The sequence below is a fragment of the Petromyzon marinus genome, unplaced genomic scaffold (assembly GCF_048934315.1).
Source record: "Petromyzon marinus isolate PM22_M1 ecotype Great Lakes invasive population unplaced genomic scaffold, UKy_Petmar_22M1.pri1.0 PM_G_Scaffold_74, whole genome shotgun sequence".
NCBI classification, from domain to species: Eukaryota; Metazoa; Chordata; class Hyperoartia; order Petromyzontiformes; family Petromyzontidae; genus Petromyzon; species Petromyzon marinus.
In genome coordinates this window covers 346,384-362,320 of record NW_027423029.1, presented here as the reverse complement: position 1 = coordinate 362,320, position 15,937 = coordinate 346,384, and the positions used below count along the sequence as shown (strand labels likewise).

Genomic DNA, 15,937 nt, shown 5'->3' with positions numbered 1-15,937 from the left:
ATCCGCCCCTCCCCCACATCCGGCCCCCCTCCACATCCGCCCCTCCCCCACATCCGGCCCCCCTCTACATCCGGCCCCTCTTTCGTCCTCTCTTTGGACCCTCCCCCCGGGCCCTCCCCTCACTTATGCCCCTCCCCCCTCGCTTCCGCCCTTCCTACCCTCCCCCCCTCGCTTCCGGCCCTCCTCTCCCCCGTCACCTCCCTCACCTCCGCCCCCCCCTCGCCCCTCACTTCAGACCCCGCCCCCCCTCACTTCCGGCTCCTCCCTTCTCATTCCCCTCCCTTCCCCCCCTGTTGTGGGCGAGGGGTTCGCACCATGAGCTGGAGAACCAAACAACCCGCAGACTGCCTGCTGCTGTATCTCCTCTCTGTTTCAAAGAACACATTTGAACAAATTTTGACCTCGGGTCTTTGCTCATCTACCGGCTTCACATTCCCTATTGCCAGTACAAAAACCCGGAGGAAGGGCCTTTGCTATTGATGCCCCCAGGGTCTGGAATGCTATTGCCAATAAACTGCAACTTGAATCGCTACCTATGAGATATTCACTCAAAACTGCTCTAGAGGAGTTGTACACCCCTAGCTTGCCACTGCTATTCAGTGGCCTAAAATAAAATAAAATGTTTCGCTCCGGATGACCGCTGCAAAGTATTATCTTTCGATTTAAAGCTTTCGTGACTGCAATGATTCATCTTCTTTGGTTCTTTCGGTAAAGTCACGTAGAATGAGAATGAAATAATAAATTGATAAAATAAAATAACACAATAATATTCTCACGACGTTTCGGCCACAACACAAGCGGCCTTCATCAGGTGAAGGGAGCGAGACTGTCTGGTAGGACAGCGCTGGAGTGAGAGAGCCACGTTCAGATCACGGCTTTTAAGCTGTGTGAGAGGAACAAAGAGCCTTGACGAAGGGATTAGTATAAAATGTAGCATTGAAATGGCTGAATGATTAGCTTGTGACTGGTCACAGAAATAGCTATGTTAAAAGTTAAAGCATACACATCCGCAGAGGCACCCATTGTTAAAAGGAATTAGCATAGAATTTAGCATTGAAATAGCTAAATTAAGGCATACACATCCGCAGAGGCACCCCTTGATAATGGGATTAGCATAGAATTTAGCATTGAAATGGCTGAGTGATTCGCTTGTAACTGCTACAGAAATAGTTACGTTGAAGTCAGAGCATACACATTCACCGAGGCACTTAGTACAAATCAAACAGGAGAATTTAGCATTGAAATAACTAGGCGAATTTAGCATTGAAATAACTGGGTGATTTGCTAGTGACTGGTCACAGAAATGACTACACATCTGAGCTATTCACAGTACTATATAGTGAACCAATAAAAACTAAAATATAAATTACCTTCATGTTATCAATAAACTCTATATTCTCCAATCAGCTAAGCTACCAACCATAAGTCGTTATATATCACAATGCTATATGGCGAAAAAATGGGTGGATTCTTACCCTCAAATTTCCGTACCACGGATAGCTACGGGCCCCGTTCAGATGGACGAGTTCGTCCATGGTCGGAACAGAGGAGGGGGAGAGAGACAGCTGCGAAGCCCTAGTATACTCCATGTTGTAAACCATACCATTAACCGTGGTGTGAGAGGTATTAAGAGGCAATGCTGGCGAAAGAGCTGCGGTCTGAAGGTCATCGTAAAATTACAATTAATTAAGAACAGAAATGATTTAACACATCTTTCCAGTGGTTACTAAGCCTGAATCCATCTTCTCGGTTGAAATTGTCTCTGTGCTTGTATATGTGAATGGCCTCATGAACGAATCTCTCATGGTAGCCAGTTGGTTTGCAAAGAACCTCCGTCTTGGAGAAGTCAATGTCATGTGAGCCCACTGAATTGTAACAGTGATCTGCCACGGCAGAGGAGTTCGTCTTACCGTGTTTCAAGTCTGCTTTATGTTCGCGGATGCGGTCCGAGATATGTCTTTTGGTTTCTCCAATGTAGCTACTACCACAGAGGCACTTTAGTTTGTAAACGCCCGGGTACTGTATGTCTGGAAGAGCATCTTTTACAGATGGAACTAAATCACGGATTTTGTGTACTGTGTTGAATCGGACCTGGATCTTGTGTTTATTCAGGATTTTGGAGATCTTTTTAGTGACCCCTGCAATGTAGGGTAAGGTGATGGTTTTGAGTGGCTCCACAAGAGGATCCTTCTTCATGACTGGAGTGATGGCTTTGCGGATTGTGTAGTCGGAGTAGCCATTAGCCCTGAGAGCCTGGTGTACGTGCTTGAGTTCACTGGTAATGTGTTCCTGGTCGGAAATGCATTGGGCTCTATGGTATAGAGTCTTGATGAGGCAGTTCTTCTGGGATGGATGGTGGTGGGAATCCGGTTTCAAGTAAGCATCTGTATGGGTAGCTTTCCTGTAGACAGAGTGGCTCATTGAACCATCATGTCTCCTTTTAATTAAGACATCCAGAAAGGGTAGTTTGTCATCTTTTTCGACCTCCATGGTAAATAGAGCCCAATGCATTTCCGACCAGGAACACATTACCAGTGAACTCAAGCACGTACACCAGGCTCTCAGGGCTAATGGCTACTCCGACTACACAATCCGCAAAGCCATCACTCCAGTCATGAAGAAGGATCCTCTTGTGGAGCCACTCAAAACCATCACCTTACCCTACATTGCAGGGGTCACTAAAAAGATCTCCAAAATCCTGAATAAACACAAGATCCAGGTCCGATTCAACACAGTACACAAAATCCGTGATTTAGTTCCATCTGTAAAAGATGCTCTTCCAGACATACAGTACCCGGGCGTTTACAAACTAAAGTGCCTCTGTGGTAGTAGCTACATTGGAGAAACCAAAAGACATATCTCGGACCGCATCCGCGAACATAAAGCAGACTTGAAACACGGTAAGACGAACTCCTCTGCCGTGGCAGATCACTGTTACAATTCAGTGGGCTCACATGACATTGACTTCTCCAAGACGGAGGTTCTTTGCAAACCAACTGGCTACCATGAGAGATTCGTTCATGAGGCCATTCACATATACAAGCACAGAGACAATTTCAACCGAGAAGATGGATTCAGGCTTAGTAACCACTGGAAAGATGTGTTAAATCATTTCTGTTCTTAATTAATTGTAATTTTACGATGACCTTCAGACCGCAGCTCTTTCGCCAGCATTGCCTCTTAATACCTCTCACACCACGGTTAATGGTATGGTTTACAACATGGAGTATACTAGGGCTTCGCAGCTGTCTCTCTCCCCCTCCTCTGTTCCGACCATGGACGAACTCGTCCGTCTGAACGGGGCCCGTAGCTATCCGTGGTACGGAAATTTGAGGGTAAGAATCCACCCATTTTTTCGCCATATAGCATTGTGATATATAACGACTTATGGTTGGTAGCTTAGCTGATTGGAGAATATAGAGTTTATTGATAACATGAAGGTAATTTATATTTTAGTTTTTATTGGTTCACTATATAGTACTGTGAATAGCTCAGATGTGTAGTCATTTCTGTGACCAGTCACTAGCAAATCACCCAGTTATTTCAATGCTAAATTCGCCTAGTTATTTCAATGCTAAATTCTCCTGTTTGATTTGTACTAAGTGCCTCGGTGAATGTGTATGCTCTGACTTCAACGTAACTATTTCTGTAGCAGTTACAAGCGAATCACTCAGCCATTTCAATGCTAAATTCTATGCTAATCCCATTATCAAGGGGTGCCTCTGCGGATGTGTATGCCTTAATTTAGCTATTTCAATGCTAAATTCTATGCTAATTCCTTTTAACAATGGGTGCCTCTGCGGATGTGTATGCTTTAACTTTTAACATAGCTATTTCTGTGACCAGTCACAAGCTAATCATTCAGCCATTCCAATGCTAAATTTTATGCTAATCCCTTCGTCAAGGCTCTTTGTTCCTCTCACACAGCTTAAAAGCCGTGATCTGAACGTGGCTCTCTCACTCCAGCGCTGTCCTACCAGACAGTCTCGCTCCCTTCACCTGATGAAGGCCGCTTGTGTTGTGGCCGAAACGTCGTGAGAATATTATTGTGTTATTTTATTTGATCAATTTATTATTTTACTCTCATTCTACGTGACTTTACCGAAAGAACCAAAGAAGAAAAAAGTATTATCTTTTTTGTGATTTAGCGTACTGATCTTAAAGGTGCATTGAAAAATTTGATACTCCGACCGATGCTCCTGTTGTTTGTGGAGTAACTCATGCAGCCAGCTGTGGCTCTAGGGTTTGGTGTTACATGGTTGTTTATGTAGTTTATTGTTAAAAATTCGGTCACAGTTCCTATGATCACTGTTACATTGCATTTATGGCTTTATTTTGGTGATTTCTAAAAGTTTTTTGGTTTGACCATGTTTTTGTTTATTGTAGTACGGAGTTAGACTGATGGCCTTATTCTTAGTTTTCTTGTTGTTGTTTGACTTGCATCCCAATGGGATTTTTGCACACAGCGTTGGTGTACGGTGCTATTTCAGGAATATTTTGATGTTTTTTTCCTGGATTTTCTGTTTGCACATGCACAAAGTTACTTTAAGATGTTTTCTTGTTCATGTTTTTTTGTTTGTTTGCGTTGCACCCGATTCAAGAGCCGAATGGCTCACAGGGCTATACCAAATAAATGAAACTATGAAACTATGAGAAGGGATGGACTGATGCGGCACAGGAGTATTTGGAGCTGAGTGGACTTGCCGACCAGCGGTGCCAAGCTTGGGCTCTGTGGAGGAGTTTCCTGAAGAACGCTACTGGGCAGTAGAGGCAGTCGCCCTCCCAACAACAGCAGTGGTTGGAGAAGCGACGCTCACAACAACGAGCGTTGCACTGGGCGGATAAAATACAGCGAGTTGGCACAATGGGGAGCACAGGTGGTGAAACAGCCAGTCATCTCGGTTAGTCTGTCCCGTGACCGGCTCGCAGAGAGCCTTCGATACTTCACGTGGCCTCAAAGTGTGCACTTTAAGTGCACCTAACCTGGCACAAGCGCTGTGGTCACGTCACCGCCACTTTATGGCAGTTCTGCATGGGTGCTAAAGAATCAACTAATGTCACCTGCTGGGTCTGTCCCGTGACCTCCTGCACCTAGCCTGGCACAGTGGTGCATCTGCCAGTCATCTCGGTCAGTCAACTAATGCCACCTGCTGGGCCTGTCCCGTGACCTCCTGCACCTAGCCTGGCACAGTGGTGCATCTGCCAGTCATCTCGGTGAGTCAACTAATGTGACTTGCTGGCCCTGTCCCGTGACCTCCTGCACCTAGCCTGGCACAGTGGTGCATCTGCCAGTCATCTCGGTGAGTCAACTAATGTCACCTGCTGGGTCTGTCCCGTGACCTCCTGCACCTAGCCTGGCACAGGTTCCAACGCGTTCTACCCTCCCGTCAATCCCCGCAGCTGCTACCGCTGCTGCTGCTGTACAACAGCGACCTCTCTCAGATCTGCGTCACAGTCTCCCACCATGTGGCCTCGTCTCCTCTTCCCCTAGGTCGCTGGAGAAACTCTCCATCCCATACAGGAGCTGTGTCCACAGTCCCCCCTCCCCGCCGCCTCCGCTATCACAGAAGGATTTTCTTTGTCCTTCCGCTGGCTAAAAACCTTTCAGAGGCGTCGTTCGGCGCTCAAAAGTATTTTGAAACTTTGACTTTATTTTCACAACTGTGGAACATTACATCTCTTGACCATTTACTGAAACTGGTAATACGATCAGAGGATTAGATATGCAACACCAACCGTGAAATGTTTTTATTAGATAAACTACATTATAAAAAAAAAACATTAACTTATACAAGTTGTGTTGCAGGCAAGGAAATTGCTGTTATGATGAAGACCATCCGTAAAGAATATAAGTGACGCAATTTTGCTAGAACACCTCGGTCAGACGTTTCAAAATCGATTTACCAACTCAGAAAATCCCTCTAAATATTTTCAGAAAGTTCTTCATAGCATCCTCAGCGTCCTCCGTTTGTTGTACGCTAAAATGTCGAACAACAACGACCAGCATTACAATTAGTGCGTCAATTTTAAAAAACCCTCACAGTAGGCCATATTATTCACCATATAGACTATAGTCACTATACTTATTAACCCAGGAAAACATCGGTCAAAAAATACATCACTCCAATAGGGGGCGCCAATTGCTATGAATACAGTAGAAAGGTTTTTGTTTGGGTTAGATCGCATAAATGTGTCGTTATCCCACCACCACCCAACACAGCCAATTAGTAAGGTTTGTCACGTAAACAAGACGTGCCAATTAGTTCATACTTAAGCCCACCGGTGTGTTGCAGAGTAAATGCACAGATCTGGCCGTCCGCCTGATGATGCTGGTTGTAATCACTGGCGAAACGTCGTGCTCAGATTAAAAATGTTGTGGATTTGCTCTCCGTTACATCAACGTGCTGTACTAGTAAGGTTTTTTTGGAGGGGGGGTTATATCGCGCAAATATAAATGTGTGGTTAAACCCGCCACCACCCGACATAGCTGTGGCTCTAGGGTTTGGTGTTACATGTTATTTATGTAGTTTATTGTTAAAAATTCGGTCACAGTTCCTATGATCACTGTTACATTGCATTTATGGCTTTATTTTGGTGATTTGTAAAAGTTTTTGGGTTTGGTAATGTTTTTGTTTATTGTAGTACGGAGTTAGACTGATGCCCTAATCTAAGTTTTCTTGTTTTTGTTTGACTTGCATCCCACTGGGATTTTTGCACACAGCGTTGGTGTGCAGTGCTATTTCAGGAATATTTTGATGTTTTTTCCTGGATTTTCTGTTTGCACATGCACAAAGTCACTTCAAGATGTTTTCTTGTTCATGTTTTTTGTTTGTTGCGGTTGCACCCGATTCAAGAGCCGAATGGCTCACAGGGCTATACCAAATAATGAAATTATGAAACTATGAAAACTATGACATCTGAACAGAACATGCCAACTCGTTACCTGCACAGCACACCGGGTGTGTTGTGGAGTAAACCCACAACATTTACAAACTGAGTACGACGTTTCGCCAGTAATTACAACCAGCATCATCAGGCGATAGCCAGATTTGTGGAGACAGGAGGACAGAACAAATCTGGCTGTCGCCTGATGATGCTGGTCGCGAACATTGGCGAAACGTCGTACTCAGATTGTTAATGTTGTGGATTTGCTCTGCAACACACCGGCGTGCTGTACTAGTAACGAATTGGCACGTTCTGTTTACGTGACAAACCTTACTAGTTGGCTGTGTCGGGTGGTGGCGGGTTTAACGACACATTTACATTTTTGCGATCTAACCCAAGAAACCCATACCATTGATAAATGCACAACATTTACAAATTGCGTACTGTGACGCTTCGCTGGTAATTACACCCAGCTTCATGACTGGACTTGTGAGGGTTGCTCATGTTTAATATGGGAGGGCGGGTTGTTCTGATCCATTTTCTCTCACGTGCAATTTCCTAAATATTTTTTTTATAGGACACCAACGCGGACGGATTCTTTAAACATGCTTCACGATGATAGAAAGAAGAACAATAACCCGATCTAGAATACAATAAATCCTAACATTTGGAATGTATAAACTATGCCTTGATTCCCTTCCTCACTATTGACACACATTGCACAAGGTCACGAACCGACTGTGGCGGATGGCAATTTCTTGACAACCGAGTACAATCACTGTTTGAAGATTCAATGAACTCCCTGTTACGCACTCGTACGACAGCACTGTCACTAAGTGTTTCACTTCTTACCCCCGTAGGAAATTCAACCTTTCAATATACGGCGTACAATAGTGCAGGACTGTCATTTGCAAATTTGACTCTGGCAAGCAATGGCCAACTCATCTTAAAACAATGCCACGGGCTCTTCTAGCATCCTCTTCGAAGCAGACGGCGTGTCGTACTTAGCAGTTCATTGCCCGGCAGTAATATCCAGGACAGTCTGCTAGATTCTAACCCCGGGACCTTTACAACAAGCGGGGGAAAAAACACCCACTACCGCTGGGGCAGGCACTGTATAAGAACGTTAAATACGATAATACTGCACTGGTGTTTGGGCCCGTTGTTGAAAGCACCGATTTGTCTCACCTAGTGGAGCTTGGAGAAAGAAACATGCGGCTTTTGGAATCACCGTAGGATTTCTCACCGCATGCCACCTGAGATGTAAAAAAAAGAGTAAGCACTTAAACATCGCCCTCCAATCACAATCGTGTCAAAACACAAGATGTCATCGTGGCGACAGCCGTTGATACCACCAGACTTCTCCAAGCGAGGGAAGAAGAAAGAAGCAAAGAGGGAGTTGTTGTGGTTAGCGCATGCAGAGCGTAGATGAGATGAAACAGTTCAGTAAACCGAGCGCTCAACATGTGTGTAGAGCATCTACATCCTTAGACCTCCTTTGCCAGTACCAAAATGTAATAATAGGGTTTTTCCCATTTTTTCTGGCAACAAAACTGAAACCTTTTTACGAGGATTCATGTCTGCATTAACCACAATACCTGCAGTCAAAATGCAAACAAAAAACATACTATGATAATATATGCATTGTCCTTGAAACTGATTGGTCCACACCAAGGGACGGCTTTCTTTTGAGCCTTTTGATGTCATCTGGTCGAGAACCAATTGGGTCGAGGCTCAAAAGAAAGCCGTCCCTTGGTGTGGACCAATCAGTTTCAAGGACAATGCATCATATTATCATAGTATGTGTTTTGTTTGCATTTTGACTGCAGGTATTGTGGTTAATGCAGACATGAATCCCTGTAAAAAGGTTTCAGTTTTGTTGCCAGAAAAAAGGGGAAAACCCTATTATTTTATGTGTAGAGTTCAATGGGTGAGGTTCAAGCGAAGAGTAGTCACAGCAGATAAAGAACAGTGATAAGGAGGTAACTGTTGTTAAATTCTATGAATAATCATAATTGCAATGCTTTCTTTGGAACTAAACCTTAAACCGTGCATGCGATCGTGGTTTATCATATTCTTACCAAACGTGCATATTAAATGTAGTATTTACATTTTCATGTTAAGTCTGTGATGCAATTTTACCTGCTCAGGATGTGTTGGCAAAGGTTCATTGGCTTGTGTGACACACGGGGGAACAGCTTGATCACGCTGCTCCTGGCGACTCCACTGCCCATCCAGTCCTGAGCATCTGTCATAAGGTCTCTTCCTATGGTTGCCATGCCTCTTGTCGACTCTGCACAACCAGAATGTGGCCTATTTAGTAGTATTGGCAATCTACCTTTGTACTATTAACTATCACCAATTAATTTGTTTATATATTACACGAATGACGTTATATAAATATCCAAATGGCCCTTGGCAGATAAAAAGGTTCCCCACCCCTGCCGTAGTAGACCATGAAACCAGCTGGCCAGTAATGCCATTGAAATGCACTCCATAGGCATCGGCATCGCTGTGATCGTCAAGGAGGCTAAAATTCAACATTTCATTTGCGATTCCACCAGGCCGGCCACACCCAATGGGCCCTCCCATCTTGCCTAAATGCCACACTGTAATCAGGATGAAGTCAGGCTAATTCTGTGAACTGTTTAAATAGGTATTCTAGTCCATACCTGTCATCTGGTATCGACTTGATACTAGTAAACCAGTATCAACCAGAATATTCTGATTGGCTGTTGCTTATTTCGACCCATAACTTGCATTACTCTCTTAAAGATCAAGCTATTTAATTTTCCAGGAAAACCTCACTGACTCCTAAGACTGTGTTTCCAGAAGATCTTGGTTTGGGATGTTTGGCCATTTCCATTCATGAGAAAGTTAGCATGTTGTAGAAAACTGGAAAACTCGGAGACAACCCAGATCATAGTCCAAGCTATCAACATCTGGCAAGTCCCGATGACCACCCATTGAATGCTTAATCAGACTTAAACCTGATTAGCTTTGGACTGGTAAGACCTGGTGCATTTTGGATGATTTCACTGAATAACGTTTGCATGTTGAATGTGTGTTGTGTGAAAGGTGATCTGGGAGACAGACCCACTGTCGTCTTGATTTCGAAATGCTGGAACTGGAACATCAGTGACGCTCACGGGAGATCGGAGTTTGGCCACTCCACTTGGTGACTCTGTTGACCCCGACGTGCGATGATCCACACTCTTGTCACCAGCAAACACAGCTGCACACACCACGTTTCATAGAGAGCGGTATTACAAAGCTTCTTGATGTATATTGTGCCATGTTAAATGTTTATCCCTATCCAGAGTGCATAAATATACAGTAGCAGCCCAAAAGTAAGGGCACAAAGAGTTATTATACTTATTTTTTACAAACCACATCGGGTTATTTTTATTTATTTTAACAAACGTTCAAACTGACTCCCATTGACATTAATGGTTGCTTGAATTCTCTTTTGAAATTAATTAAGGACTATTTTGACTGCAGGTGTAATCTTTGAACATTCATCAATTATTTTGTCTCAATTCAATTCGGGTTCTTTGTCGAGGTGACCCCAGGGGCAGAAGAAAATAGGTATTAATAATAATAGATAAAATATTACCTTAAAGAATAAACACATTTTTTTAATGCCAGTGTTACATTAAATGAAATCACTCTAACTTTTGGGCTACCCCGTATGTCGGAAACAGCTTAATATGCTTGGCCTTGTACTTTTGACATTTTTTATCTGGAAAAGAAATCAAGGAATTACATTTTAATTGATTTTATCATCTATTATAATACATTCCCAAGCGAATTATGTTGAGCTCTTTTTAGAGTCCATGGCCGCATTTTAAAGCTATCCGACATTGTGGCTCAGCACGAGATCGAATGCTTGCAAATTGGAAGATTACAAATTTAAATCCTCATTTGGGAATGACTCTGCCCATCAACCCTGCGTGGTCTGTAAGTACCAGTGTGTGTGAGAACAATTAATCGGTGGTTGTCTTATGCATAGGGTCTCCCCCTGCCGTCGGAAAGGTGAAATCCCGCCGCTGGATCAGGGCTATAAACAGCAGTGTGCAACAATGCTCATTTGAGCAAGACAATTATTCTGACTTTTTTGATTACAGGTATTTTAAGCCTCCATCTTTTCATTATCTCCTTTAATTTGGATCCTGGTTTGCACAATTAAAATGTAGGGTTATAAACATATAAATACAACAGTGCCTTATTATTGTTCTGTATCGCAAGGTGAAAAAAGATGCATGATTACAAGAAAATCAGGGTGGCCTTTGATACTCCAAGATTTTACACTTTGGAAGCGGAAGGGACAGAGAGATAGATAAGACATGAAGGGCATGATGAAGCATGTCTCGTGGGACAGACACTCGACCAAAGGGCCCAGAGAGAGATGGGCAAAGAGACACATAGTCTCTCCTGCATCGCTTATTTTAAAATCAAACGTTGCAGTTAATTGTAGTCATTGCATTAGGAGGTTAAGAGCTCAGACGACACAGAGTTATCAAAATGACAAGTGTAGCATTTTAAGTTGAGTATATAGCTATTATCTACAGACATAACCAAATTACCCAACTGGCCTTGTGGAGACAGGAGCTCAGAAGGGCCACTGCATCTGCAATAAGACAAACACGTTTAAAATATCAAGCTTTGCCATGGCTATACAAGTACAACACACCTTAACACTGTATGACTCAGCATAATTAATGTATTAATCACCATATTCTTGGTTCTTTCGGTAAAGTCACCACGTAGAAGGGGAACAATTAAAAAATAAAAATATAAAACAATAAAATTCTCACGACGTTTTGACTGCAACACAAGCAATCATCATCAGGTGTGAAAACCACAAATCTGTGGTTTTCACACCAATCATCATCAGGTGTGAAAACCACAAATCTGTGGTTTTCACACCTGATGATGATTGCTGTGGTTTTCACACCTGATGATGATTGCTTGTGTTGCAGTCGAAACGTTGTGAAACAATAGGGAAGCAATAAAATAATAAAAATATAAAACAATCAAATGACTTTACCGAAATAACCAAAAATATGAATCCCTGCAGTCACGAAAGCTTTAAATCAAAAGTATTCATCACTGTTGCATTTTTAATTTTCAGCACACTTAATTTACCGTCAAACGTACCTGTCATCATGCAGTCCACACTGAGGCTTAGGGACGTGAGCAAACTTGGATAAATTCACTGCGATTCCCCCCTTTACAGAGCAAACCTATGATGAATGTACTCAACACAAGACACGACAGGATGCTCACAACATGCTTAAGGTATATCAAGGGTTGACAATTATCGTGCTGAACGCAAATACAATCTGAAACGTTTTGTTTTGTATAACATGACAATTATTATAAAAAATGGCCTGTTACTAATGAAATCAAGTCAATAATGCCACGTTTAATCCTGATGCACTTTTAAATCTAAATTGAAAACTAATTATTTTTTAAACTGATTTTCGTGTTTAGTTTGTTGTCCTTCCCCCGCACCTCCGATATGGCACGGTTGGCTACGTACAGTGAGGGAAAAAAGCATTTGATCCCCTGCTGATTTTGTACGTTTGCCCACTAACAAAGAAATGATCAGTCGATAATTTTAATGGTAGGTTTGCTTGAACAGTGAGAGAAAGAATAACAAGAAAAATCCAGAAAAACGCATGTCAAAAATGTTATAAATTGATTTGCATTTTAATGAGGGAAATAAGTATTTGACCCCCTCTCAATCAGAAAGATTTCTGGCTCCCAGGTGTCTTTAATACAGGTAACAAGCTGAGATTAGGAGCACACTCTTAAAGGGAGTGCTCCTAATCTCAGCGTGTTACCTGTATAAAAGATACCTGTCCACAGAAGCAATCAATCAATCAGATTCCAAACTCTCCACCATGGCCAAGACCAAAGAGCTCTCCAAGGATGTCAGGGACAAGATTGTAGACCTACACAAGGCTGGAATGGGCTACAAGACCATTGCCAAGCAGCTTGGTGAGAAGGTGACAACAGTTGGTGCGATTATTCGCAAATGGAAGAAACACAAAAGAACTGTCAATCTCCCTCGGCCTGGGGCTCCATGCAAGATCTCAACTCGTGAAGTTGCAATGATCATGAGAACGGGAGGGGTCAGCCCAGAACTACACGGGAGGATCTTGTCAATGATCTCAAGGCAGCTGGGACCATAGTCACCAAAAAAACACTTGGTAACACACTACGCCGTGAAGGACTGAAATCCTGCAGCGCCCGCAAGGTCCCCCTGCTCAAGAAAGCACATATACATGCCCGTCTGAAGTTTGCCAATGAACATCTGAATGATTCAGAGGACAACTGGGTGAAAGTGTTGTGGTCAGATGAGACCAAAATGGAGCTCTTTGGCATCAACTCAACTCGCCATGTTTGGAGGAGGAATGCTGCCTATGACCCCAAGAACACCATCCCCACCGTCAAACATGGAGGTGGAAACATTATTCTTTGGGGGTGTTTTTCTGATAAGGGGACCGGACAACTTCACCACATCAAAGGGACGATGGACGGGGCCATGTACCGTCAAATCTTGGGTGAGAACCTCCTTCCCTCAGCCAGGGCATTGAAAATGGGTCGTTGATGGGTATTCCAGCATGACAATGACCCAAAACACACGGCCAAGGCAACAAAGGAGTGGCTCAAGAAGAAGCACATTAAGGTCCTGGAGTGGCCTAGCCAGTCTCCAGACCTTAATCCCATAGAAAATCTGTGGAGGGAGCTGAAGGTTCGAGTTGCCAAACGTCAGCCTCGAAACCTTAATGACTTGGAGAAGATCTGCAAAGAGGAGTGGGACAAAATCCCTCCTGAGATGTGTGCAAACCTGGTGGCCAACTACAAGAAACGTCTGACCTCTGTGATTGCCAACAACGGTTTTGCCACCAAGTACTAAGTCATGTTTTGCAGAGGGGTCAAATACTTATTTCCCTCATTAAAATGCAAATCAATTAATAAATTTTTTGACATGCGTTTTTCTGGATTTTGTTGTTGTTATTCTATCTCTCACTGTTCAAATAAACCTACCATTAAAATTATAGACTGATAATTTCTTTGTCAGTGGGCAAACGTACAAAATCAGCAGGGGATCAAATACTTTTTTTTCCCTCGCTGTACGGTGTGAAAGAACCTCAACATACATACATACAAATGCATCTCAGAATATTTCACAAAGCATGGGTGCTTATTGATACATGGGTGCTTATATTTTTAAAATGTAGCAAAGGCTACAAAGGAACGCATTCAGACAAGGGGCTGTGGTAATCCGTCACCATCCCTAGAGAGAAAACCGCAACGGGCACAAAGTTTCAGTTTCATTTATGAGGATTGACCCTGTGAGCCATTCGGCTATTGGTTTGGGTGCAACCGCAACAAACAATAAAATTACAAGCTACACCTAAAATTAATTGTACACATATCTAAACATCACCACGTACATAATCAATAAAATCCTACAGAAAAAGCACCGCCCTGTCCATGCTGCGTACAAAAAGTGCAAAAAAATTCCGTTTCGATGTTTGATCCCAATAACAATCACAATACAATACAGATCAAAAAAATGTAAGTATAAATCGATACTAAATAAAAAAAATCGGGCCAAACCAAGCCCCTCTAAAACTTACTGAAACAATGCTACCTAAACAACGTAACAGTTCTCCCAACAAATGTGATTAAAAGGTTACAATAGCGACACACACACACACAACACGCATCACTAAACCTAGCGTCCTTCGCTAGCTGCGTAAGTCATAACAGCCGGATTAACAATAGCAGTAGCAGCGCACTAGAATCAACATGCATAATAAGTTCATACGTCGGTCATCTAAAGCTACACTTTTGAATTCAGGCCACAGGGGAGCCGTGGCAGCTTTGGTTGTGCGACTCCTCTAGAGCACTCTCGCTCCCAGAGCCACTTCAACATGAGACAATGCACAACTCTTACAGCATTTGAGTGCAGTCCACACAATGGAGCGGTGTGCACCACTGCATTGTGTATTCATTTGTATGTTGACAGGGTGCGGTACTCATTGTACAACACTCTATCCGTTCTAAATGTTTGCATTTATAACGGATAGAGTGCTACGGATAGTTTGCTACGCGCGTGCCAATTTACACAAAACAAAACGAGGTACAGTATGAACACAGGTGCAGTGACAGATATGAGGGCTGTCAAAATGTGCGATGTTTAACCGTGACATTTTCACTCATACCTTGAGCCTTTTGTGACTCGGAAAGCCTGTTAGACTTAAGGTCTTGCTCTTTAGTTCACTCAGGAAGCTGCGCACGTCAGCGCTCGGGGTGCTGGGCGTTAGCGGCGTTGACCTGGCCATATTCCCTTTGCCTACAAGTTAAACCAACAACGCAGGCGCTTAGACCTGAGTGACAACACTGCATTCATCAGGTGCTTTCGCATTGCTGGTGGGCCGCTCACAGTTGGAAGGTTACGAGTTCAGATCCTAGTGGGGGGGTTGGCTCAGCCTACATTCTCCAGGGTCAGTAAAGTTTGTATCATATTGTGGGGAAGACAACAGAATCAAACTCCTGTGAATCACTCACCCCACCACAGGAATGCAGAATTAGCACCACTGGACTATGGCTGTCATCAGGAAATGAGTATCGCCAAATGCTCATTTGAGCGGCAAAACAAAGACTATACGAGTTATTTATTTAGCAGGCCTATGATACGTGCAACCAATTGTGCATGAGAATGATCGATGACTGATGAAAATTATATGCAAATGTATCATTTTGGCTAACGTTCAAAATGAGACCGCACAAGACAGAATCTACGAGGCAGACCATACAAATGAGACAGAAGAAGCTTGATAACAAAAAATAATGCAGTCTTGAATGGAATCGTGTCAAATCACATTATTTTACACATTCCATTACCAGCCTACAAACAAAATAAATACGCGCACAGCACGCATTCCACATCTGTCCCTCCACATGAACATTAAAGTAATTGTATACATCCCATCTGTCAAACCTCCATTCTGGGAGTGCATAATTGCAGCAA

At 43.1% G+C, this 15,937-nt stretch overlaps 1 protein-coding gene across 1 annotated transcript; it reads right to left on the bottom strand.

Moving 5' to 3' along the window:
* Positions 1–5,631: 5,631 nt before the first annotated feature.
* LOC142920761 (uncharacterized) lies at positions 5,632–15,250 on the bottom strand. The gene is made up of 7 exons (XM_076062831.1): positions 15,129–15,250; positions 12,046–12,131; positions 11,472–11,515; positions 9,982–10,120; positions 9,028–9,178; positions 8,074–8,141; positions 5,632–5,978 (listed from the first exon to the last, which is right to left on the bottom strand). Exons 1-7 carry the CDS (start codon positions 15,246–15,248, stop codon positions 5,909–5,911), a joined length of 678 nt encoding a protein of 225 aa, XP_075918946.1. The 5' UTR covers positions 15,249–15,250; the 3' UTR covers positions 5,632–5,908.
* Between the last annotated feature and the right edge of the window lie 687 nt (positions 15,251–15,937).

Bases quoted from the DNA above. Each gene is read 5' to 3' on its own strand.
- LOC142920761 (XM_076062831.1), bottom strand. From the start codon at position 15,248: ATGGCCAGGTCAACGCCGCTAACGCCCAGCACCCCGAGCGCTGACGTG. The intron at 8,142-9,027 runs GTAAAATTGCAT...TTTACATCTCAG, and splicing joins TGCCAACACATCCTGAGCAG to GTGGCATGCGGTGAGAAATC. The intron at 5,979-8,073 runs GTGAGACAAATC...TCGACATTTTAG, and splicing joins CTTTCTCCAAGCTCCACTAG to CGTACAACAAACGGAGGACG.